This window comes from Cottoperca gobio, chromosome 16, assembly GCF_900634415.1.
Source record: "Cottoperca gobio chromosome 16, fCotGob3.1, whole genome shotgun sequence".
Taxonomy (NCBI): Eukaryota; Metazoa; Chordata; class Actinopteri; order Perciformes; family Bovichtidae; genus Cottoperca; species Cottoperca gobio.
The window spans coordinates 17,520,235-17,547,421 of NC_041370.1; the positions used below are offsets into that span (position 1 = coordinate 17,520,235).

Here is a 27,187-nt window from a genome sequence, read left to right on the forward strand (position 1 = left end):
AGTCTATTTAGTGCAGCGAGACAGTGTGGGCTCAGTCATGTAACTGGCATTTCATTTAACGCTCAACTCTCACTGATTCTTCTGTCGCAGTTCTGTTTACAAGGATATCATATTTCCCACCATGCAAACAGACACTTGAACAAATCCACTAGTAATTGGTTCCACCTGCTTGATGTTTGAACTGCAAAACGAAAAGCATGTGGAATGAATGAAATGATGTAAAATTGTATTGAGTGATTATTTGGTATTATGTGCACAAGCCCCATTTAGGCATATTAATATTATACAGCACTAACTGTTTTTTGTACAGCAACAAATAAAACAATGCCCAAGTCTACACACAAAAATTAAATATGCTGCAATTACCATCAAAAGCTGAATACAGTTCAACTGTGAAAATATACAGAGCCAGAGACGATTTAGAGATGCAAGACTTTTATTTAAATCAAGTGATCTTCAAAGATAATTTTGTATCCAAGATGGAGCCAGGCATAAAAACAATGAATAAATCCTTAGAAAACAAATAAAGGCGCCATGTTTTTCCAGTCGTCTTCAAGGTGGTTTCGTTTCTCGGTTTCCTTCCTTTATCCCTCCTCTGTGCGCCGTTTCCCTCCCTTGCAGATTCTTTCACCCAGTTTCTCTCCTCTAGTTGTGGCCTTGGAGAGCCTCCGCCATGAACAGCTTCCCGAGGTTCTGCGAGGTGAATTCCTTCACGTTCTGGCAGTAGTTGTTAATTTGTCCTGTTGGAGGGTAGCCACAAGCATCCATGCGCCCCCATACAAAGAAAACACACCCACAGAAATATACATAGATACATTTGCACACAAACATACACACAAACATACACACAAACATACACACAAACAGGCAGAGCCGGGAGAGGGGGGAGAGAAACAGCAGCACAGCAAAACATCAAATTAGTGGGGAACAGAGTAAACGGAAGGATCAGAATGTTGTCAGAAGGCGGGGGAGAGCTGAACAGCGTGAAACAGCAAGGGAAGGGGCGGTCGAGTTGGAGATTGAGTCAGTAAACTTTAAATTAATGTAATTTCAAGATAATGGCGGAGATAATTACAAAGCAGAACCTGAGCTCATGCGAGGGGAGCAGAGGCTGATGGAGTTTGGAGAGAGGGGGGTCTCTGATGTGAGTACTGTCCGTGCGTGAAGGTTAAGCGTTTGTGTGAATGTGTGTGCGTACCTGCAATAAGCAGCGTGTCCATGCGTGGTGGAGCCTGAGGGGGCTTGAACATTTTGCTGATGTCCTCCTCAGGCAGCGGGGTCTCCCCTCTGCTCTGTCGCTGGGTGTTCTCCTGCTGCCGCCGCTGGAGGTACTGGACGGAGGGACACAGAGAGAAGGTGGGGGCATTAGAGAAAAAGGGGGCGCAGGAGGGGAAAGGAAAGAAATATAAACAAAAGTTTATAGCATTGAGAGAGAAGACAGGGTGAGAATGTGAGGCGAAGAGAAAGGGTGAGACAATAAAATGACTTATGAAAGGTGAGGAGTGGGAGTGAAGAAAGTTAGAAAGTCAGGAACAGGAAGAGAAGTAAAGGGAGAGATGCAGAGAGCACAAAGTGGCAGCGGATAATGAGAAGAGAAAGAGTAAGAAGAAAGACGGACAATAGATTCAGCAACAGGCAGGAAGTGAGCTGTAAAGATGCATAGCGATGAAAGTCGTGGAGACAGACTGAGAGAAGAGTTATAAGTGCTGACAAGGATGGAATGATTTGTGGAGGGCTGACAGTCGGTAAATCAGTGAGGTGCCGGGTCTCTGGAAATCCTAAAAGCCTTGTTAATTTGGCAAGATGGAGGAGAGACTGACAGACCAGGGGAAGAGGAGGTTGCGGCAATCGAGGAGGAAAAACGGTGGGGGAGCAACTTGAGTGCTTTCAACCAAGCATCCCACAACGCGCCTGTACGGGGGACTGAAGCCGACAAAATATCCCACCATAAACACTAAAAAGATAAAGCTATTTGTTCAAATGAATCGTTACTCCTCTTTGTGTTTTGTTTTTTTGCCAGCCAATGTGTGACAGCATGTCTGTGCATAATCAAAATGCTAATATATGCACATTTTAGAAACAAGCAAACAAAAACAGATTTGCACTCGCACCCTCAATATATAAATATAGATATACAATACCTAAAAAGGTATGAACCTTACAAATAAAATCTCACTGATCTAAGCTAAAATAAAAAACCTATTTAAAGTCAGCATTTAGTAGAGGCACTTTTCGCTGCTATGTTCCCCAAATGTTTCTTTACAAACGGCTCAGGCGGTGTCAGGTTGCATTGGGACTGTGAGGGGGCAGCAGTTGTCAAGTCCTGCTACAAAGTCTGAGTAAGCTTGAGGTCTGGACTCCTGTGCAGCTTTGGCTTAATGTTTGAGGCCATCGTCTTGGTGGAAAATAAACCCGTTCCATGTCACAGTTCTTTTACAGAAAACAGCAGGATTTCTCAGTATTTATTTTACCCTCTACCCCCACAAGCCTTACAGGGGCTGCTGCAGAGAAGCATCCACACAGCCTGCTGCTGGAGAAACCATGACTCATGCTGGGGAAGCTTGGTTTCTGGCAACGTGCGATCGTTAGAACAGACCTCAAGTCCACATCATCATCTGGACTAGAGGTCTGTTCTGAGGAACCGAGAGTCTGGACCAATGCGCTCATCTCATCGGGCCAGGTGGTGTCTAATACAAGTGGGCCAGAATTAATCAGGGCGTACCCCATCAGCTCCGATCACATGGTACATCATAATCACCATGGGAGATAATATTTTAGGAAATCAGTACCCTGCGTAAAAAATAAATGTATTCTATTAATCAACAAATACTTTATTGTAGTTTTAGTCATAGACATTGAATGAATTAGAAAATTATTTATTTTATATATATTTTGGAATTAAGTTTCTTCAAGTTTCTCAGGCTATTATTATTATTATTATTATTATATTATTATTATTATTATTATTATTATTATTATTATTATTATTATAATACTGCTTTTCAACCAACACTGGTCTCTTTTATTAAGAATAATTATGTGTGTCTGGTTGAGGTAGCTTTTCCACTGATCCCACACGGACTGTACATCAGACTATCGGACCTTCATACCCTTTTTGGTGGATTTGTATCCATTAAGCACGTACTAAAACCAAATAGACTCTCAGCCACAACTTGGCCTGCCATTCATGTATTTATTTTCCGTTTATACATCAAAAATAATTACACGGCTCAGAAATAATGACTTGGAAAATATTGCTGAATCATCTAATGGTAGCTGAATTGTATCATCAACTATGAATCATGACTCTTCGGCTCATAAGATTAACACATTGCTCCATACCCAATCGTCTACAAAAGTGTTGCCTGCTTCCGTCGATGGGAAAAGAGAAGAAAACGAAAATTGAAAATGAATAAATCAAGAGGAGTGAGACATAAATTTCCTGCTACAAAGACTAACTTGGCCACAGATTGGGACTGGGAACCTGCTATTTACAAAATTTAGAGCGCTAGAAATGAAAAATGGAGCCCTCTGAGCAGGGCGCCTTTTTGCAACTTTCTATGATGATTAATAAGGTTCCATTTGACCAGGAAGCAGCTGAGTCAATAGCACAAGATTACATGGCGCAAGTACTGTAGATGTCTGAAAGGCTTAATAGAGGCTCACTTTCTTTGTCTCTGTGTGCTCAATGTAGAAAATCACGTGAAAAAGTAGACACCATTACAGTGGCTGTCTGTAGGATATTGTGTATGACATGACTGTGTGTGCATGCGTGCGTGTGTGTGTGTCTGTGTGTGTGAAGGGTAAGGCTTGCGGGCTGTGATGACGAGAAGGTCGGTAGGAGAGCATGATGGATCATAATGGCTGCAGTGTGGGAGATTGGCCTGGGGATGTGTGTCTACGTAGGTGTGTGTGTGCGCGCGTTTTTTCGTGCCCCTTGTTGTGAGTTCCTTGTGAGCATGCGGCTGATTACCTGTGGTCACAGATGCATGTTGTTTTGTAAGTGTGTCTAATGTGTGTGAACTTGGCTGTCAGCAGAGGCGATGATGAGTCAGCCTGGAATACCATTAATACTTCAGACATTTCCTCATTTCTACTTGCAGAGAATAGTGACAGAGTAATGCAGTTGTTTGAACGTAGGTATAGCTTTTACGCACGCACTCGGTGCACATCAGTGAGTAACCTTGTGCCTCTACGCTTCCATTTCCCTGAATAATGCGTGTGTCTATGACCCTTTGTGTTTGCATGCGTTTATGATGCATCTGGCTGAGGTTGTAGTTGCAGATGGGCTGATTTCATCTGTGTGTGTGTGTGTGTACATTTTGTTCTGGTCTTTTTGATGCTTCTGGCAGAGTTTGTGCTTGTAGGTGGTGCATGTGCGTGTGTCTTGAGTCTTTGCAGACAGAGTACGTGTGAGTGTGTGCTTTACAAAGCGCTACTGTTCTGCTTTTAAATTAAGTTTGTGTCTCACTGGTACAGAAAAAGAATAAAAACAAGGCATTCACTTCCTCATTAAAATAAAGAAAGGCTGTTTATTAATACTAGCTTTGCATCCATATGCATCAGCCCTCCTTGGATGTTTAGTAAGAGCTTGGTATTTAACCTTCTGAACCTACTCTTCTTTACATAAGGATAAATAAATGACAGTATCACAGAAGTAGCCCTTGTAGTGATAAAATATATTCCATGTATGTCGTGCGTGGTGTGGCAAGTCAGTAAGTCCAGTCAGAGCAGAGTGTGTGAATAACATGCTCGATGTAACATACACACAGACCTACAGATTCATAAGAAGCCAGAGACTGCATACTACTGGTTATCTCTATGTGTGAACACAGCGTTACTATACTGAGTAGTATACCTAAGGAATATCCATGTGCATCACTGTGAGCATAGTTACAGAGGTTATAAATGTTTATATATTTCTAACTATTGCTGTGTACTGTAGTTACTTCAGGTGGTCCTCAGTGGGTGCATGTATATTAAGGTGCGACACACTCTGTGTGTGTGTGTGTGTGTTACCGGATGCTTGCTGCTTGCCCGCTGTGATTACAGCTGCAATTGGTTGTGTCCAAGGCTGAAAGAAATATACCTGCTGTTTTCCTGCTGAGTTTGTGGCTGCAGGTAGGTGTGTGTGTGTGTGTGTGTGTGTGTGTGTGTGTGTGTGTGTGTGTGTGTGTGTGTGTGTGTGTGTGTGTGTGTGTGTGTTTCCCCCTTAAATGCATGCTGGTAAACTGATGTTTCTGCTCATTGTGTCCGTAGGTGGTGGGTGTGCTTCCGTTCATGAAAGTGTGTGTGTCTGGCGAGTGTGCTCGAGAGTTACCTGGTGCTTCTGCTGCTGTTGCTTACTCAGGTTGCGGCTGTAGGTGTTATACTTGACAATGTCTTGGCTCATGTCATCCACCCTGTCCATCAGAAGCTGAAGGCTCTTCTCCAAATGGTTGCTGGAAGAAAAATGTCAGCATGTCATTTACATGGTGTTGGGCTGCCAATGGTACTTGTGAGCAGCAGTGGTCTCATTCCTGCACAGACTGCACTGCAATCAGAAGGCTACTGATCAGACGATCATCTCTGCATCTTGCATTGTGAGCCAGGTGTTAACGCAATAGGGCTGCAACTAACGATTATTTGATGCATGATATTATGATATAAGCATGATATCATAACATGATAACATAAAGAAAAACAGGATATCACCATATTTGAGAATTGACATTTGTGCATGAAAAACTAATTCACTGATTAATCGATAAGCAACATAGTCATTATTATTTTGTCGATCGACGAACCAACTGATGCAAAACTTTCAAATTAATTGAAGTGTTCCCCCCTCGTTTTTTTTTTTTATCTCAATCAAATCTAGTAACTAGCTACAACCACTTCCAGTGTGAAGGAAACTTAGAAGAGCCCATAGACTTCCACCTCGACACTTAACCACAGGATGCTCCTTCCAATCACGTAGCAACCACTACACATGGAAGACAGTGTCTTGAGGTAGCACTATTGCAAGCTTTAAGATGTCCCTCAGAGAACATATGCACTTTTCAACAGTCCGCGTTTTCCATCCAAACTGACCTAATGTTGAAGTTCACCTCCCCCCAGATATATTGTTCTTGTGCATCCTGAAAGACATCTGACATGAAACCTCTCTTAGGGGGTTTGAGAGTACTCAGGGTCTGAGGACCCTTATTCTGTCCCTGTGCTTCATCTCTCTGCTCTGGTATCACATTCCTCATCTTCTCCAAACACTGCCAGGCTGACAACACTCGACACAATTCCACCAGCATTCCTCTTCTCTCTCCTCCCATGAGCTCCATTTTTTAAAAAGATGTCTCACTACTACCTTAAGTTCAGCCTTGACAAGGCAGCAGTGGTCTACTTCAAGTCATATCCCCCCTTATACTTTCCTTTGTGAATATATATTGTTTCATTCATGAATGTTTGACATCAAACATTGTCTTGACAGACAAAAACCACCAGTACGCCAGACGACCAAGCTCCAATGTTACCAGAATTGACATGAGCAAAACACATTTGCCTCGCTAATTGAGGTGTAGTGAAACATGCATAGAACATAGAAGCACAGCAAAGACCTACTTCACTTCGTCACCATCATCTTCATCTACAAGCAGACATCTTGAAACAATGTGTGTGCAATTTTAAAAAGGCCTTAGGGGTTCCACGATATTAAAAAGTAACGTATGCACACAACGTTTCGAACATTAATTTCAACAGCTACGAATTTAGCATTCTTGGTGCTATGAAAGAGATTAGGAATACATTTAAAAGTGAATTGCTATGGCAAAATGCAACGTAACTGACTGTGGCTAAAGCACACACCACGTGTATAAAATTAACCATCCATATATTAAAATATATCAACACAATAAAGCCACTCATCATGGTCATCTCAGTTTAGCATACAGCTGCCATCAAGCCACATTCAACTGATAACACATTAATTACATTTACACGCAAACAAACAGATCAAGTCCCTCAAGCTTGCTTGTGCTTGCACGCAGGATGAAAACTACTGTAACCACATGAATGCAGATAATCGTATAAACACTGCTGGTGATGATTTATAATGTTATTCTCACATCCTTGACAATCTGTAACACTGTCCATATCTCTGCCTGGCACCTGCATGAGGTGTGTGTTAATGTAAGTGATCAAATATTCAGCCTCAAGGCCTGTCTGCTGCCCTTGCATTGCAGAATGTCAGGCACACAAGGCACAGGGAAAAATGGGTTTCCTGTCAGATTTCACTTCTGGTTTGACTTTTGAAAATTTAAATAAAAAATGAACACGTGTGTGTGAATGCATGTATGATTTCCCTAATGGTTTAGACTGCTGAGCCACCTCCAGTCCCGTTGCACTTTGCGGCGAGGACTGTTGTGCGGTAAGTTTGTCAACCTTCCACTGCATTGTCAGAACTGTAAACATGAAAACTGATGGCCCAGGACCAAAACTTGCCACAGCACTTCCCTGCCGAGTCCCTCCGACTGTGTCAAAATTGATTCTCGCTGACGAAAGCCCATTTAAAACTATTCCATCGAGCAATATGCTAGCTAATTTGTGTGGTGCGCATTTATAATATATGCAAAGCAAAACATTTAGTCAGAGCAGGATCTTTTAAAACATCTGTCGTTTATGTGTCAAGTGTTCTAAGTTGGACTGAAGTGTGTGTGTGTGTGTGTGTGTGTGTGTGTGTGTGTTAATCAGTGCACTGGATGCGTTATTTTGTTATTAGTTCAGAACTGAGTGTCTTTATAAAAGCCTGAATATGCAAGGAAAACACATTTCTGCTCATAATTGTGCACGCAGTTATTAGTATTTCCAAACACTCAAAAATGTGATGTTTGCAGTAAGGCGCACCCAAAATGATGCATTCTACACAAAGTGTCTGGTCAAACACTCCAAAGGGTTTAATTATTCAGAGAGGTCGGCGAGACTTCGAATCAATCCTGAATAAGAAAGCAAAGTCTACGGAGGGACTTCCTATTATCACCCATTCTGTTTTACGGTCAGGTAAAACACTGCATGTGTGCTCAGGCCTACATGCTCATATTCACACAGGACAAGTGAGGACAAATTCTAAAACTGTATTGATGAGCAAGCAAAAATGGGCTGACATTCAGTAAATTGAAAGTTCAGATTGGTGTTCTTTAAAAAAAAGAAAAAAAAGCTGCCATGGAAGTGACTTCCACTCTTATAATGAGTGTTCTACTCTGATGGAGCCTTTTTAACTGATGGACTGGGGCACAGTATGGATCTTTGGCTTGCTTCTGTAGCAGAATAATACGTTTTAAAGAGGACACGAAATAGCCTAGATCTAACATTGTCCCAAGTGAGTTTATAGTATAAGCTCTGTGAAAGTATAAGATAAAAAGTCAAATTAATAACTTTCAGACACATTTTGTCGTGGGTTTGACAAATTCATAATGCTTATGTGACTGAATACCCTATTCATTTTGTGTTCAAATCCCTACTATCTCTGTCCCATCTCCCTGCCCATTATCATTATGTCATTACAGAAGTGTAACAGTATAAAAGATCTCTCTTCTCAAAGTCCATCTCACTGGGTGAAGTTTGTCAGTCAAGGATTATTTTTCCACGGCAGCATTTGTCACCATCTTCTTTGTGTCCCGAGCTCCAGTTATGCTGCTCACTTGCCTCCCTCCTCATGCTGTTCTCGTCTTTCCTCCCTTCACGACCCTTTCCCCCTATTGAATACATATCATCGGGGTAGTCCTCTAGAGCAGAAAGCTCTGTTTACATATCCTTCCACTGTCCAACATTTCTATGCTGAAGGCAAATTATACTAAGCAGACGGGAGTTAATGGACTGATGAGTTGCTCATTCACACAGAACAAAAAGTAAATATGAGGTTTAAAGGATGATTTATAATGAACAATGTCAGTCACAGACACATTTTAAGACTGGTGAAGACAATGCAAGATGGCTTACGAGCAAAAAGCGCTGTTGCCTGACATGAATATAGGTCGCTTTGTAACATTGCAAATATTAAGGCATTTTGAGGCCGTTTGGGGGGAAAATGGCTACATAAATGAATTTACATTCATGCAATCCATCACCACGATCAACATCATCATCTGTGGTAAGAGCAACCCTGTTTGCTGGAGTGAAACTGCATTCACTCAGCCTTAGACGGCGATGACATTGACAAATGGGGCTGCAGATTGCAAAATGAGACAAAAAGGAAAAACATTAAATAAAACCCATTATCATTGTCTTTTTTTGAATGGGTGGAAATGAGGAGAAAAGGGCGGGGCTGTGAGTAGAAGATGTGGAGAGACGGACGCCACAATCCAATACAAGGACAGAGCTGCGCTGCAATCTGACAACTTCAGGAAACAATTTCATACTACCAGACATCCCGTCGGCAGTCACGCCAGGAAACCCATGGGGAGGGCCTTGCAGCTTTCTGCCCCATTTCGGGTCACATCAAAAGCTATGTTTCAACTCCAAAGTAGTCATTTGGAAAATGGAATTATATGCAAGAAAAGTGAGGTATTGTTCTTCAGTCTATTTGACAACTTCTAACAAATGACAGCGCTCTGTGAAGAGGAGCGTTCCTTTAGTTCATGGCTTACTTGTGTTACAGGACACAGATGAGAAGAATCACAGCAACTCCTGATGCGCTACACTGCAGTGTATAAGTAAGCACAGAGTGTTTTTGCGCACCAACAGTGTGTAAATCAGCACTTTGAGTCGTTATTGTGCTAATTTCTCACACCTGCCCCCGGGAAGCTTCACAGCTGTTGCTCCAATTGAGGCGGTTCATCTCCATAAGTGATTGCTGATAAATTCTCCTGAGACTGAAAGCCTCTGAGATCTAAATGCGAGACTTTAATTGCCAGGCTGTGAGTTGATATGGTGGGGTGATATGTGTTCATATTGTGCTCATTAGTGATGGAAGATAAAAGTTTGACAGCAAGTCGTGTTTTTGGAGACATTTCTGAATAAATATGTTTTGACATTTAGATGTGGCATTTACTGCCCCTAGTTTTGGACTAGATATCCCAACTCAAAACATCTGACACCAACCCAAGGGTACAGCGATAAGTTCCTGAAATAATATAAGCGGTCAAGCTCGTCTAAGAAGAAGAATATGTATATGGACTACAATTTTGGTGAGAGTTATAAATCTGATCCATACAACAAATACTTGTTGGGATTTGTTTTATACCTCTAAAATGCACAATTCAAACTACATGTTTCAACTGTCCAAGTAAAACATTTCCCCGACTGGCAAGTTATACATTTTAAGATGTCCTGATGCTTTATCTTTCAGCCGTCTGGTACTGTAGTCCAAGGTGTTACCTTTAATCTTTTCATCATCATCATCATCATCATCATCATCATTATCAACCATCAATCATCATTAAGCTCCACATTGATATCAGGTCAGCAGAAAGGCTTCACACCTTCCGTCGCAGACTGAAAACTCATGACCGCACATTGGCCAATAGATATTTTGTATTATATATTTTATTTTCTGTATGTTGCACATGTTTTGTTTGGCTTATTTTAAGCTTTTGTTCTGCACTTAAAGGATTGTACCTATTTGAAGATAATGTACTTGCAAGATTCTTGCTGTTCGGGGTCGTATCCTCATGATTGTTTGCACTTATTGAAAGTCGCTTTGGACAGAAAAGTCTAATTGCAAAAAAGAAAAAGAAAAAAAAAGCTAAATGTATTGTAATCAACAAAACACCAAAGAAGTTATCCTTACTAACAAGTATTGTATTTAAAGCCACAGCTTCATATAGCTTATGCCTGTATTCCATAGAAGTTTATTATCCTCTAAAAGAAAACTAGTAAAAACCACACAAAAGAGCCAGTGTTGCACAGGATGACATATTCCTTCATTACAGCAAACACGGCCAGTATAGTTGATGCTATTTAGCTCGGTGTTCCTCCAGAGTACTCCAGTTTATGACATCGCAGGTCCACCAAATCTGACCTCGTCTTCATTAGTGTCGTCAGCTGCGTATTCAACCTTGTGAAAAAGATCAGATTCCAGCACACGCATTGTACACTAACAGTCATTTCTGCAGCTAATGATCAATGGGAAAGTAAACAAACAAAGACCTGTGTCTGTGAGCATTTGTTTTCCATCAAGAATGCCGCTGATGTTATTAGTCTATGGTGTTGTTTCAGAATAAACTACACTGGCTGTGTTTATTGTAATAAAGGAATATGTCACCCAAAGCAATATTTTGGCTCAGTTGTGCGTTTTAATAGGTTTTGGAAGACAATAGCACAGAAGCGTGACCTTTGGCTACACAAACTATTCCCATTTAGTAAGATAAATTCATTATGGGATTTGGTCTTTTCATGGGATTCGTGTGGTAATAATAAAAAGATAAAAATCAAACTAGCCCTCCGAAACAGAGCTAAAAAACAGCATGTGTGGTGAATAAACATAAGCTAAAACACATCAATAGACCCTGTATTCTTTCAATCAAACCGGGTAAACTTAAGAACAGTGTAGAAGACACAGATTAATGCCCCTGGGGTCTCTAATGTCAAATCAATTTTCATTTAGAAGTAGCGTTAACTGTAAAAGCACCCTGCAGGTTTAAAGAGATACCATGACATTGTTTTAAAGCTTGTAAGACACTTTTAGGAAGACGTTATTCTTCAATGATATTTATGTACAGTACTATAGTCACCATGTGCAAATTATTCAAATGAAGGTGATGCTTAGGGTTGAATGGTTTGCAGTGATGTAATCACCATCAGTAACCTGTTTTATTGTGGAGTGATTTTGCACTGAGGTCTGTTGATGAACCTTGTGACAGTATGTTCTCCATGTTGCTCATGTACTTACTAAACACCATGATGCAGGCAGTGGCATAAAAAAGAAGATGCCGTTATGTAATCATACGGCATGAAGCATGAACGACAAGTTGGACGATTAAGTCTTAGAAATTCCTTCCATTATGATCTTACGAAGGTCTCTATTTTAGTGCAATGTAAGATTATGAATTTGCATGTTCTGTAAAAGGGAGCCTTGAAACTCCGTAAAACTTTTTTTAATCTTTGGTACTAAAGTTGAGAGAAACTAAAACACTCGTGACTGCAGTTACATCAATAACCTACATGTTCCCTGCAATGTCAGTGTTAGATTAGAACATTTACAGGCCGCTATTTTATAGAGGACAGATGTTGATAAACCCACAAAATGCCCCCACAAGACTCTGCAGAAACGTCGTGTAAATGTGGGACTCCTGAGAAAACTCAGTTTGGATTAGTTGATCCAGATAGAAAATGTACCTGCATTTACTCTCAACATTTATAACACCAAGGTGTCTGTCTTAAGGCCTTCATCTTAGATGGCTGCATGAGCTCATGTCTTACCTGCTTGAGAGGTTGAGCAGTTCGTGCTTGTCGGCGACCGTGGACTTGTCCTCCAGATCCCACATAAGCACGTTGATAAGGTGGGAGTTTTTGATGAGAATAGGCACCTCCTCAAACATATGCTCGAAGCCAATGTTCGCCTTCTTCAAACTGGAGAGTGAAGGACAGGACAGGAGAGACAGAGGCGGGAGAAGAGAGCTTCAATTACAATTTGTCACTCCCAAAAAAGTTTTCATTAATACCTGTTTATATTCAATGCTTTTACCAACTTTTGCAGACTACATACAGATAATTCAACACACGATGGACAAAGTCGAAAATTCAAGGTTTTCTATGATACGCATGCAATCTATAAATTAAAGTTGCCGTGCATTTCTTTTGTGTAGTTTGAAAAATCCCATTAATATGTTGATATGGACTTCAACCATACTGCCCAGTCCTAAGTGTCATCACTTTGGGGTTTTTTTATGTGCCGGCACGTAGCCATACTTTTATAATAAAATCAGGAGACACGTGATTTTCTGTCTGACAAGTGGTTTTAAAAAGGGACATTTGCCTGTCTGTGCACACAAACAGCATTCAGAGCGAGAATCAGTGGTGAAAATGAGCCTGTAACAAACAAAACTCGTGCCAAGAAAAGCTCAGGTCTTAGCTGATCCATAACCAGGGCATGGGGTTAATAGTTGTTCCAAGTTTACTTCTAATGCAACTCGATGCATTTAACATGTTTTGTTGTGGGCAGAGATCTTCTTAGGTCTGCTTTTGACATAGAGCCACATTTTTTGTTGTTCGCATATGCTTACAAGAAAGGTTGCAAAAGGAGTATTGTACCGTTACCTCTTGGTTTGTACTTCTCAGTAAATTGTACCTCAGCCAAATAAAAGCAAAGTGAACAGTAATGTTATGCATGCTGCATTTTGATATCTGGAAATGGTGTGATGTCCATATTACATACCCGGAGCAATGTTACACTCAGTAGCCTAAATGACTTTTTTATGGGCTCCGCTGATAAGTGTGCAAAGCAACAACCAATTTTTAACCATCTCTTCTTGTTCCTCAGGAGCTAAAAGCATCACCTCTCTCTCTTTCTCCAACATGTGCCTTTCAACAAAAAAATGAAACTTCAAACTTTGCTCCAAATCCAATGACTGACTGTCGCATGAGCTACAAACTAATGTCTGGATATGTCTAATGTTGGCTCAGGCGCATCTTGCTTGTTTTAGGATCAATGCACTTGCTGCATTAATCCACCATGTGCACTGTACCAGAAACAGATGTCTATAATATTATGATTGTGTGATAAACAGGGGTGTGGCGCATCATCTGATTCTGATGATGAGGGAATTTTGAAAAATGCTGTTTTGTATTCAAGTAGAGCATCACCTCAGGCTAACTTTAAGAGGACACTCTGAGGCAGCGAAAGTGGACAATCCTGCCTCCGGCTCGGAGTGGGGGGAATAAAAATGAATATGGATAGCAGCAGTCCAAAAGTAAAATCTATAATAATATAAAAACTGTTATACATATTGGCACAATTATCCATCTGTAGTGCTTTAAAATATTTCCTGTAAATTATGACATTTGCAAATGCCCGCAGAGCGATAGAAAAAGGTGACTATGAGGTAATAGAAGGGCGGCCCATTCTAGGCAGGACAAATTGCGCAACCCTACTGGACTTTAAGGCACTTAATGCCATGCTCTTTCCAAGTTGGGCCCCGCTGGACGGAGCCAAAGGTCGCCTCCACAGGCTGATTAATTTGACGCTTTATATTGTGTGCTGAAATGAAGGCTATTGACCACTGCCTACATAGCCCCGCAGACTTGGAGGGCAGTTCAAAGGGATGGATCTATTCAGCACTCATCTATCCCTGCCTTTCATTTCAAAAAGGTACACAATATATGCAAGCTTATGTAACATCAAATACACCAACATGAAAGAGACTGCTTTTTACGCACTTTGTAGTGTGTGTGTGTGTGAGTGTGTAAAACGCTTTTGAAGTTTTGCATTTTTGGAGAGAGAAAAAGGAAACATTTTTGATATTCAGATTTCCAGTCTATTCTGAAAATAATAGTATTGAGACACGGTTGTTATGATGTGATATTGTCCTTTCCTGCCCTGCTCTGCTCTGCCCTCTCTCAATCATGGGCTCATTGGAAACACTGATAGCTACAGATTGGAGCCGTAATAAATCATAGGACCTAATGAAAAACTGCAGAAATGAGAAGGCTCCTGACTCTGGGCCAAACACACTGGGTCAATAAAATAGTTGCTGGCAATAGAGACACACAAGAAGAAATGGTAAAGAGAAATGATATGATGCGGTTAAATTGTCCCTTTTCCAAGCAAGTACACTCACTTTTAGTGAATTTAAAAATGTATATCTGGAGGTTCTGAGTGGACAGCAATTTGAAACCTCTGGGACATCGAGTGGTTTACTTGCATTTGTCAGTGCACGCATGTCACTTCATGTGTGTATATGCATGTGCGAGTTTGTGCACTTGGACTACCCTGAACTGCCTGGAAAATGGTCCTCATTACATTCATTTTTATCTGCAATTTAAAAGCAATTACGATAAGCCCTGGGGTCAGAAAAAGCGTAAACATAGTACATTTGTTTGATGGGCAAGGGCGAACTGATAAATCATCATCAGCATCAATCTGCAACTGCTACTAAATGCCTCCCCTATAGTTGCATCCACTGAATAAGCAGAATCAAAAGAGCGAAACATTCAAAACATTTTAATTCTGTATTCCTGTAAGCAATGTGAGCCCTTGTGTTTCAATAAACTAGAGCAGTGCACAATTGGCCTCCGGCTGCTTGCCACTTTCTCGAGAACCGCTCATACAAACAACTTCACACTGCGCTTTCTTGGGTCCTGAGCAATACACCTGCCATGACACAGTTGCGTCGCCTGGCAATGATAAAGGCAACGCGTCATTTGGGTGCAAAAGCTCCCACAAACATTTTATGGCCTCAATGAAGTCAAAGCACGTCCATTTCCAGGAACAAAAGCTACAGCGCTGATTCTTGAAACGTTTGAGTTTGCTACAATGCAACATCTTTGGTTTGCCGTTCAGTTAATAGGGGTTCCCTCTCAAAACACTATACAGTGTGTACATAAAGTACTACTAATAAATATGTCCCGTAGATCTCAAAAGCTTCCGCTAAGTGTGAAGTCCATCGGATGAACGGTTGTGGAGAAAATCAAAGGACAGACATACATGCAGACAGACTCCTTCCATTAGTTAGATGCACAAATGAAAACAATATTTATTTGTAAACACCTAAACATCTGTGTGCATGAAATTCATTCATATGGTGTATTCATATTTGTGTGTTCCGCTATGAGCTACTCACCCCTCAGGTGTGAAATCTTTCTCTTTGCAGATCTCCATGAGTTTGGGGGTAAGCCTGTAGGCCTTTAGGGACAGGGAGCCTTGTGCCGTCTTTATAGGGTCTAGAATGAAAAGAGAGAGATGTCAGTTTAAAAACAAATTGTTAAACTACTCTTTAAATCATGTAATCTAAATTCAGCAAACAACTATGCAATCTGAAGACAATAGTGGGTTCCTATGTTTTGTCTTGTTGATCCCACGTCATCAGTACCATGTCAAGTCTTGTCATGTGCTGACATACATTCTATATTCAATATCTTATACATATTTGAAGGTCTGGAAAGAGAGTTGCTACACAAACACAACCCCACACATCCTTAGACAATGGATAGCTTCATCTTCATCACTATATCTTTCAGTGACATAGTGCTTTAAGAACCAACTTTCCCAAGATTCATCCATTTGCTTATGACGTCAGAGATGTAACAAACTCACTTCTGATATTCTCTTGCCGATAAGCAAAACTAAACTTACCTAGATCTACAAATGGCATTTGGCATGATATGACAACAGCACTTATTAGGGTTGTGTGTGTCTGCATTGTGCACTGCCCACCATCATAAGCCAAAATGACTATGTTGTCTCTTACCCTGATTGTATGTTGTCCTTACTAAAAATGAAAGTAGTGTCCAGCAGTTTAGAGCACTTATACCACTGCAGCGGTTTTTATCCATTTATTTATTACACATCTCAAAAGTGTCAAGTTGCTATTTACAAACATAGAAGTCTAATTGATCTGAAAATCACAAGAGTCTTGAGTGAAAACAAAAAGTCAAACAAAAAAGGAGCTGGCTTGAGGGGAGCTACCATACAAACCATTAATTAGGTAAGATACATTGCTTTGCTTCCATGCTGGTACTCCTGCCTGTTTCTGCAAACTGGGGGCGTGCAGACCACCATCTACTCTAAGTAATACACTGACTATGAATAAGTACCTCATACAACCCCACTTAAAAAATGTGAACTATCCCTTAAAAATAAAGGATATTCCTTCATTAATATAGGGAGGGAAAACACTCATGTCTGTCTGTACATCCTTACAAATCTGAGCAATAAGGAGAAGGGAGTGAAGAAGCTAGTAGTCTGTCCATTTCAAAATTACATTTGTACAGCAGGCTTTCTATTATATTAAATCAATTCAACAAACTGAAAAGTCAAGGTAAAGTAACATTTAAAAAGACAGAAAATATATCTAGACCGGCTCTGAGGAAATGGCTCAGTCGTCCAATTCAATTTGCTACACACACAGAGACAGTGAGACACAGAGAGAGAGAGTGGTTCTATTGGCTGATACTGGACAGGCTGACAGTCCACCAGAAATGTTTGTGTGACTTATTCCCTTCCCAACATCCAACTGTGACAAGCCATTTGCCTACAGCAGAGCCACTCTGTAACACGATACAGCCAATCTCAATTCATGCAGGCCAATCTCCGCCGAGACTGGTTGAGGACAGCCACACTTTATTAAGACAACTCTCTCCTATCCATAGGAAGCTTGCTAACTAAATCAAAATCCAGCTACTAGGAGCCTCTTCAATTGGTGGAATTTACCTTCCATGCCAGAAAAGGCTGGTCTCTACCATGTGACACGCACGCACGGTTGGTCAATATGACATAAGCTGCTATGGAGAATAGGGCGAGGGTTTGTTTCAGTTTTGTCTTAATTCTCCAAATGCCAAACAAGCACCTAACCCAAAAAAGCAAATAAAAAAATTCCACATAGTGATATTTAGTGAATTGAGTATATTATAAATTGTCATGGATCTATTAGGGGCCCTATTTGTTGTACATAAATAAACATGTCCCTGACTTGAAAGCTCTGAACCGGCCAAGACCTTTTGCACGCTTGCTCTGTGCCTGACCTACTCAACTTCTTCAAGCTTTCGCCTCATGAAAGAAAAACTGTGGTGGAGAACATGTTTAACCAATTGGTTTAACAACGCATTCTTAATTCTAAGCAGTCACTGGACTGAAGCTATTAAATTGCCAATTGGCCACCTGATTGATTCTATCGGCATAAAATGACCCGTGAGCTAATGACGAAGAGAAGAAAACAGAAATCTATTTTCTTTCCCCTTTGACTTTAAACAGAGATAATGTCAATTCCTTTGAGGCGCTTTGATCCATTAAGCTGCATTATTGACTGACATTAACAGGAGCCCCTATTTAGAATAAGAAAGGGCTGACTGAAAGCCTGCCTGAGTGGCCAGCTGGCTGGCAGGACTAGATCAGAGGGGTTCATATGTCAGCTGGTTAAAATTAATCTTTGCCTGTCATGGATTTGTACAATCTGTGAACATGACAACCCTGAAGTGATTTTGGAGAAAAAAAAGAACAGGGCCGGTGGGAGATCCTTTACACTCACCGGCACTGAAACATTGATGAAATTCAAAGCCGTTTTTATCATAAAAAAGAAAAAAAGACTATTCCAGTTGCCGCTTCACTCTTGACTTGGAGTGAGTGGACAAACACGAAGCTGTTTTAATGAAAGCCTGTGATTTCAGGTCAGTGAGTTTGTAAGACTTTGTGTGTCACCCTTGCTGTACTTTAGACTTATTCTTCGGCTCATAAACCGAAAGGAGTTAAGCTCAGCACATTATGAAGTTTGCAAAACGGGTATAAAATCCTATCTTGTAGTGCCTTGGTAGCCGAATGGTTACAGCGCATGACGTATAACTGCAATGTCCTGGGTTCGATTCCAGACGTTGGACCTTTGTTGCATGTCATACTCTTCCCCCCCCCCCCCCCCACTCATTTACACTGTACGCTGTCAACTGTCAAATAAACGTGAAAAATACCCCACCCCAAAATAATCTTGAAATACTATCTTGATACGATCTGCCATTTGACAATGTCTATATTGGATTGTGTCTTCAGCTTGAAAAAGTCTAACGCGCGAGTCACATTTCAGCACCATGAATATACCAAAAGACGAGTTGTACTCTCTTATAATAACCAGCCACATATTAAATAATTTTGTAATGTGCTAATATGCTGCCTCTTAAATCAATAAGCACTTGGAGTGGTTATGTAGTAATGACTCATCTTTACTTGGACACTAAGGAGTTAAATGCACACCGTTTTATAGTGACAGGTTTGAATAATTAATATTGTTTTAATATTACACCATCTGGGATGGCATTTGTGGTGCAGTAATTATGGGCAGCTTTTAAAGGTCTTTACTGTGAAGCAGGTGCAGGCACATGATGTCCGTACGTTCATGTTCGTGGTTACCAGCTACCTTGTCAATCCTGTGTATTTTCCCTGCTTTATGCTCTTCACTGCCTCCTCTGCCTTTCAAGGGCTGTAGACAGACATGCGTTAGCTCCATGAGACATGGCGTCGCAAGCCGCTTCTCTTCACCTGCCATTGATGATTTACTTTAGAGCATAAGCCTCTGCCCTACTCATGCACCCCGCTACCTTGATGTTTGATAGCAGTTTGCAGCATACAAAATGACATCTGCATATTGCAGATCTGCACAAAAAGAAAATTAATAATTATTTTTCAAGCTCTTACATCTATTTAAAATGTATTTGATGTCCAGATAGAGACTTGCAAGATTCATCTTGAAACGTAACCATTGTTTGTTTTTTTATATTTGTGCTAACCTCAACTAATCTTTTCCTACATCTGTCACACTGAATTATTGTTGCGATTCTCTGAATGTCAACCACAGTAGAATATCATAAGACTTCTCAGGCTGTCCTATTCTTGGATACCTATTGATTAAAAAGACCATATTTGACTTGTGCTTGTTTAATCATGGCTAGAACTAAATTAAATCTGAACCATACACGACACAAACTTCACATGCACTTTATAAGCAGTGCCCTTTTAATGCATGGGAAGTAAAAACTCATTCTGATTTGGTATATTGAATCTGAGCAAGCATTTGTGATTGTGTGAGTGTGCCTTCCCATTGTATCAAAATGCAGCATTATTTTGTGAAATCTATTGTGCTCTACTCTCATTCCAGTCTTCGGTGTGGGTCCACTTACCATAGATGAGCACAACAGACTCTTCGATGGCGTGCTGATAGCTGAACTGGGAGTCGAGCAGCGCTCGGCTGACAAAGGAGCCATAGTAGGTGGACTGGTACCAGCCCACATGAAGATGATCAATGTTGACGTGACGTAGAGAACGCATCATCTCCATCTGGTACTGGACTAAAGACAGAGAGAGGTAGAAATGGAGAGAGAGGGAAAGTCAGAGGAATGGGAGAAGAAAAAAAAAAGAGAAAACATTAAATTCAGAATTCACTTGGGGGCTTTTTAATAGATCTGTGGATGTCTGGTGTCCATCTGTAACTGGACATGGTGTACAAACAGGAGGGAGAAGATGTGAGAAACATGAGAAATAGAGAGAGAAAAAAAAAAGAACAGTGTGGAGATTTATTTGAGCAATTTATCATATTGTTTCGCATTTAACCACACTCATGTAAGCTTTGAGTTTGTATGTTTTGAGCTAGAACGTTTTGACCCACTAGTAAACGTTCACTTATGAGGCCGAGCAGTACATTTCCATAACTTTACTTCTTGGTTAGCTTTGTTCTTCGTCAGTAAAACTTTTGTTGCAGTATTTTTCCAATGTGAATATAATTGCATCTTCATATCTGTGATAATTTCTCCTATGTTGATAATAATAATAATAATAATAATAATAATAATAATAATAATAATAAGCTTTATTTGTATAGCCCCTTTCATACAAGAAGTGCAGCCCAAAGTGCTTCACAGCAAAAACATAATTAGTACATGATTAGACAGAAGAGCATTTACAGTACAATAATAATAATAATAATAATAATAATAAGTCTGAAGTATAGAAACCATTATAAAAATAGCAGAATTAAAATAGTATAAAATAGCAGATAAAATAGCAGAATTAAAATAGTATAAAATAGCAGAATTAAAATATTATAATATAGCAGAATTAAAATATTATAATATAGCAGAATTAAAATATTATAATATAGCAGAATTAAAATTGTATAAAATAGCAGAATTAAAATTGTATAAAATACCATATCCGAATCTGTGCCGTACTTAACGACCCTACTGCCGGGAAATCACATTCATCACACCATTCTGTAAATGTTTTAAACTATCAGAGCCATATGTGTAAAGAAGGTTTCAGTTAACCTCTTAGAACAGGGGTCGGGAACCTTTTTGGCTGGGAGAGCCATAAAAGCCAAATATTTTTAAATGTATTTCCTTGAGAGCCATATATTTAATAAAATTGAGTTTTAAGTATATCACGTCTCCGAGTACTAAAAGCGGTATCAGTGTTTCCCCTACCATTGTCTGTGCCCGCCCTCCAACGGAACCTCGCGCCCCCTTCTGATTTTTATTTATTTGATATTCACAACTCACTTTTCACATTCAACAGGTGCTCTTTTATTAAATAAACTAAACGCTTATGTTATGTATCGAATTTATGTGCACGTTTCTGTGTCTACTGCACGGGTGTCAAACTCAAGGCCACAATTACATCCGGCCCGCGAGAAAATATCATATGTGTCATAACTGGCACGCCGGTTTTGGTAATTAAATCAATGCATGGCACAACCACGGGAAAATACATATTTGAGGAAGTATCTAAATGTGTGAATGAAATGAAACTGCCCCGGGACAAACTGACGGGACTGACGACAGACGGAGCCTGCGATGTGATGAAAAGAGCGGATTAGTGCAGGATGCGGGAGAAGATGCAGCGGGAGAAGATGCAGCGGGAGAACTGCAGGTGAGCTGACGGTGTATCACTGCATGACACACCAGGAAGCGCTGTGTTGTAAAGCTCTGGCGATGGAACATGTAATAAGCACCGTAACACAGGAAACTTTATAAGAGTCAATGTAAGTCTTTTCCTGCGGAGATACATTCTGAACATGGCGGTGCGATGGCTGAGTCGAGGGAAAGTGCTGAATAGATTTTTCGAGTTGCGCGAGGAAATCTGGCCGTTTTTGGAAGCAAAGGGAAACGCACCACAGATCTCTGGGACGATGTGAGCTGGCCTGTTTGTGCGACATAACGAAGCATCTCACTGTTAAACCTGCAGCTTCAGGGCCGTGTGATCACGGACATGTATGATGCAGTGACAGCGTTCCAAGCTGAGCTGCCTGAGGGAGACTCTGATGCATTAAGGAAACTTTGGTCACTACGTGTTTCCAAACACTGACAAATCCATCTCCACCGCTGTTGTTCCCGACTGCGCATGAACTGCTCAGCAATCCGTTTGCAGTTGACGTGGAAACAGCACATGTGAACATCCAAATGGAGCTGGTTGACCTCCAGTGTAACGACACACTCAATGTAAAGTGTGACTCTGTGAGCGCTGCATTTTCCAAGCTTCACCCCCGAAACGATGCCTTAATTTTGGCCCTCTCTGTGATTGACACCCCTGGACTCCTTACACACACACACACACACACACACACACACACACACACACACTGGAGGAAAGGAGAGGGGAGAACTGAAACAAAATCCGCTGCTAAATGTTTTACTTTAAAGTGACACAGTATAATTATTTATTACTTGTTAAACATGTTAAAAAATGTCAGCTGTCTGTGAGCCATAACGCGTCATCGAAAGAGCCATAGGTTCGACATACCCAAAGTAAATTGAAAGCTGCTCTTCAACCATTTGCACCAGCTGCATGATTTTGGTCTCATTCAAAAGATAACTCTTATTGTTCTTGCAAAACAGTGAAGAATCACTCCAACTGCTTCTGGCACTGAGTAATAGTGGTCTGAATATACTGAATCTGAAGAAAATACACTCCGCCAGAATTTCTTTGTTGAAAAAGATGTCTGAAAAAAAAAATTCAGATAAAAAGGATAAAAACTTAATTTATTAGACAGGTTTGTCTAAGAGTAACACCAGGCGTACACCAACTGTGCAATATGTACATGTACTGTACATATTATAATATTAATAAATATTATTTTTATTTATTTATAAATAATTATATACCCATATTCCCTGTTAGTAATAATCACACAAGTATAAAGAAATGTTTTTCGAATATCTTTATGTTTTTTTTGTGTACAATAAATAATAAATATTATTTTGAAAAAACAAACCAAGGGAAGTGACTCATCTAACGAAAGAGGCGCTCGTTTTCTATACGATGCGCGCGCGCCACCAGGACACTGAGCTGGCCCAGGGTCAGTCTGTAACAAAAGAAGTGGGTGGGCACTTTCTTATCAAGTTGACACTCATTGGCTCATGAAGGTTGTAAAAGACCCATCGAAGCTCCGATTGGCTCAAATGAAGTGTCAATCTAACGCTGAGAGTCCGCGCAAAAAACCAGGACGTAAAAATTGATCAGCTGATTTCACAGATTGCAACACCTGTTCATGGACTTTTATCGATGTGACTATGTTCACAGTGGATATCTTTTTCCCAGAAACGAACGTGTGGACCTCTGGCAATGGCTTGTGAGCGTCTTTTTCAAAATATTGCTGAAAAGAGGATATTTATGAGGCTTTATAGGTAAGTGGGCTCAAAGTTATGATTTTGATTTTGAGTGTACTTGCTAGTTTGAGGAGCTGATTGTACCGCTGTTGTGATTTTCATCTCAATATTAAAATAGACGAGATTCTAAGCTTCTTTTTTTTTTTTCAGAATTCAAAAATGTACATGTACAGTCGCAATAAAACACCTGCTGGGCCCGCACATGGTAAGAGGTCCTTTTGTTGAGATAATGCCATGGGAATAATATTCACAGAAAGAAGTGTGCCTAGCACCTCCACATTCTTTCCGATAGGTAATCTCATTGTGTGTTTATATAAGTAACCTGTATTTTCTATTGTTCTTGGTCAGACGTGGCAGCACTTGTTGCTGTGGGCACTCTGTCCATTTCAGCGGAGATAGTTTGGCTATGTTTGAAATCTCCCTTTGGACAATTGATTAATAAACTTTGTTGTAACTTCATTATTTACTCATCTCTCACCAGGTGATTCACGTTGAATTTCCGCAACAATTTCTAAAACAAACCTCAACCAGGCACCCTTTTGTTCCTTGTGTCGGTAAATATATCCTGGTAGAGAAAACACAGGAGAGATAGATACACACACAGGCTTCAGCTACTGGAGAGAAGGCTAGATACATTACAAGGAGAGGCATTTCATTACACCAGACACATCCTAAGGACGCCCAGCCAGAAATACAAACAACCTGCCTCGCCGGCTGCAAGTAACAACCAAAGCAAGCGAGCAAAACAGCATCTCCATGCAGGCTAGCTGGAGGAGGTTGATAAATCAGGGTGTTATTGGGCAGCTGTGGCCCCCTAGACCCCAGCCTGTAGAGCACATCCTTCTACTGCTGAGGCTGTTAGCAAGAACAAACTGGAGAGGTAGAAAAGAGGGATGGCGGAAAGCAGACGAATAGAAAAACAGCAAAGAAGATGGAAAGGTGGAGGCTAGTGGAAAGAGGGGTGAAGAGAAAAGAAAACGGGGGAACAGAGAGAGAAAAGAGGAAGAGGATGGAGGAACAAAAATGAGTGAGGAAGATTGTTAATGTATTACAAAAGGTGACATTTCTCTTTTGGGTTCTTTCTAATGGCCTGAAATTGACCCCTGGTGGTGATGTTTTGTAAAGCAGGGAGTGAGTTCAGTGCTAAATATTTTAACATTTCCGTTCATCACATCAATGGATTTGACCTCTCAAGTTCATGTAGCACTCACAAAGAGAGCAGTCATGCACACAATACTTTCTGGTTTATTTGCATTCACTTATTCGTTCATTAACCAACCTCCCACAAAACACAGCCACACTTCTCGCTCACTGTCATTTGTTCCACTGCCTCTGCTGTACTCCACAGAAAACAAATGGCATAGGTATTCCAACACATTCAACTCCTGCAGGAGTGCAGCATGAGGAGAAAAGCAGTGCAGAGGTGCCTTTTCCTGCTAACAATAAAACACTAAACATCTGGATTGGAACATTGGATGGGAACAGACCGGCAAAGAGGCCCTATTCACAGCACGTCCTGCAGGGATGGACAGGATGCTCCAATCTCGCCTTTTAATCTATCCTTTTTATTTAGTGACTGACATGTTCAGTGAGAGAAAAACAAGCTGAAAAGATGGACAGGATAATACAGAAAGGAGGAGATGGGAAGGAATAAGAGGAAGCAGGGATATATGAGGGGGAGATTGCAGACTGTGTTGCAACTCTGTGACAAACCACAGGAGGTGTCAGGTAGTGTCTGCCTGGCACTGTGTGCGTGTTAAGCGTAGTAGCAAACCCAATGGAGAAAAGTGTGTATAGTATATTTTATAGAAAACTACAATTACCGGTTCACAGTTGCATGCCTCCACCAACCATTCAAGTTTCAGTTTAAGCTACATCCATGTCCGTCCAAAATGTCAACACTGTCATTTAACATATTAGATTTAAGTGTGAATTGTCATAATTAGCATATGATGTCTTGAGATATGGCCAGAAACATGTTTTTTTTAAGTCAGTTACCTTGACCTTTGACCCCAAAATTCTGATCAGTTCATCCTCGAGTCCAAGTGGAAGTTTGTGCCAAATCTGAAGAAATTCCCGAGATATCGCATTCACGAGAACGGGACGGACGTACAGCTGTACATACTGACAACCCCAAAAAGATAACGCCTCCGGCCACGCCGGCATCGGCACGGAGGTATAAAGATGATATGGTGAGGGGTCTTTGTAATTCGGAGTCTACAGGGACAAATGACAAGTAGGTAAGAATTAATACATGGGCTGGGTGATGAGTCACGTAAAAGCAGCAAAAGAGAGCATGAAGAAGGGAGAGTGTTTGTGACAGGCGAGTCTGTTGGAGAGTGGCTCTGCCCAGGGCAGACACTGAGCTCAGTGGAAAGGGAAAGCAGCTTGCCACCTAACTACTGTATCGGTCTCTGCACTTCTATGCCAATCAGTATGGGTACTTACCTCTCAAGCGGCACTGATGCGTATACCTGCCCCAACACCCTATCATTAGCAGGGAAATTGTGCACAAAGTGATCTGTCTCTGAAGTGGAAGTGGAAGCTGAAGGCTGGAAGATTGACAACAGAAGCAGGAAAACCAATCAGCCATCTCTCATGTCTTATCCAATCCCTAACTCCCTGCCCCAGACAGACTGTCCTCTCTATCTATTAAAAGGCACACAAAAAAAAAAGTGAATGCAACAACGTGTGTTACTGCGATTAAGTCGACCACTAAACAAGTAAAAGTTTCCCCTGCAAACTGATTATCAGTTTACATTATCATTTCTTGGTAAGCAACAATACGCACAACTCTAATTTAGTGCCTTGCTTTTCTACTAATCTGCTAATCAACAATGATTTCAGAAAGACTTAAATGAGAAGCTGTGTTTTGGTTCAGTCCGACAGTTGGTGTATAATTCACAGACTGAACTGTGAAAAGGCATGCGTTTAGGAAGTTAATGAAATGCTTTCTCGAGTGGCGAGAATTTCGGGAGTGGGTTCCAAAGAAACTAAAACCTGGGACAACACAGTGTTTTCCCCGAGCTGGTAGGTCAACGGAGCAGCCGGGAGCCCACAGTAGAGATAGAGATTGTTGGCTGAAATTAGAAATCATTCTGCAGGGACAGCAACACGTAGCTCCTGACAAATCATTTTCTAGTTCTATTTGTTAGAGAAACACAGAATGGAGCCAAACGGTGCTTGAGGTTCCTCCTACAAATGACTGTACTTGGATAACTGGATATATTTTTGGGGAAAGAGTGTAATGCTCCACTTAAACATTTTGTTTGTATTTTCTTACTTCCTTAATTCTATAATCTATAAAACTGGTACTACTGCAACTAATGAAAACACCAAATATTTATTGTATGGATTGTCATTTTATAGAGAGCACAGAAAATTGTCGATTGTATAGTTCTGTGACTAATTTGCATTAAAGTCTAGAGCAACACAACATATATAAAGTTAGCAGAAGGAGACAGAATGTTTTATCAAGGTAGTGTAAAGACTGACTTGTATGCTACCCATCTGGCTTACAAATAAACTACTACACGCTGTACCCAGGTCAGAAAGAAATAGGACAGAAGCCACATGCAGACAACTGACTGACATGCAGCCTGACAGCTAAACTAAGATACATTCAGATAGCTGAGAGAGACTACAGGCCAGCCAGCTTATCCACCACAGATCTAATATAGAGCACAGAGCCGTGTAAATGCCACAGGATCACTACCTTGTTTGTTCACAAACCAAGAACCACAGCTGCGAAAAAAAGATAGCAAAACAAACTGTGTGACCATCTGACATAGGTGTGTATATTCCACAATAGTGACGTACTAAAGCCTCTAGAGCTCTGGAGAACTCTCACAATATGTGGTGTAAAAAAAGGGCAGGTGTGAACAAGAATTAGTTTTATAGCAGAAAAACCTCAGGATTATTT

General features: G+C 40.7%; 1 protein-coding gene across 1 annotated transcript in view; it reads right to left on the bottom strand.

Moving 5' to 3' along the window:
• Positions 1-418: 418 nt before the first annotated feature.
• Positions 419-27,187, bottom strand: part of LOC115021816 (eukaryotic translation initiation factor 3 subunit H) — a 51,723-nt gene continuing 24,954 nt past the window's right edge. Inside the window, exons 3-8 of the mRNA XM_029452499.1 lie at positions 19,786-19,953; positions 15,747-15,846; positions 12,388-12,537; positions 5,321-5,441; positions 1,199-1,331; positions 419-740 (exon numbers count right to left, since the gene is read on the bottom strand). Coding sequence (XP_029308359.1) covers positions 646-740; positions 1,199-1,331; positions 5,321-5,441; positions 12,388-12,537; positions 15,747-15,846; positions 19,786-19,953 — 767 coding nt within the window. The 3' untranslated portion in view covers positions 419-645. The remainder of the gene's footprint in view (positions 741-1,198; positions 1,332-5,320; positions 5,442-12,387; positions 12,538-15,746; positions 15,847-19,785; positions 19,954-27,187) is intronic.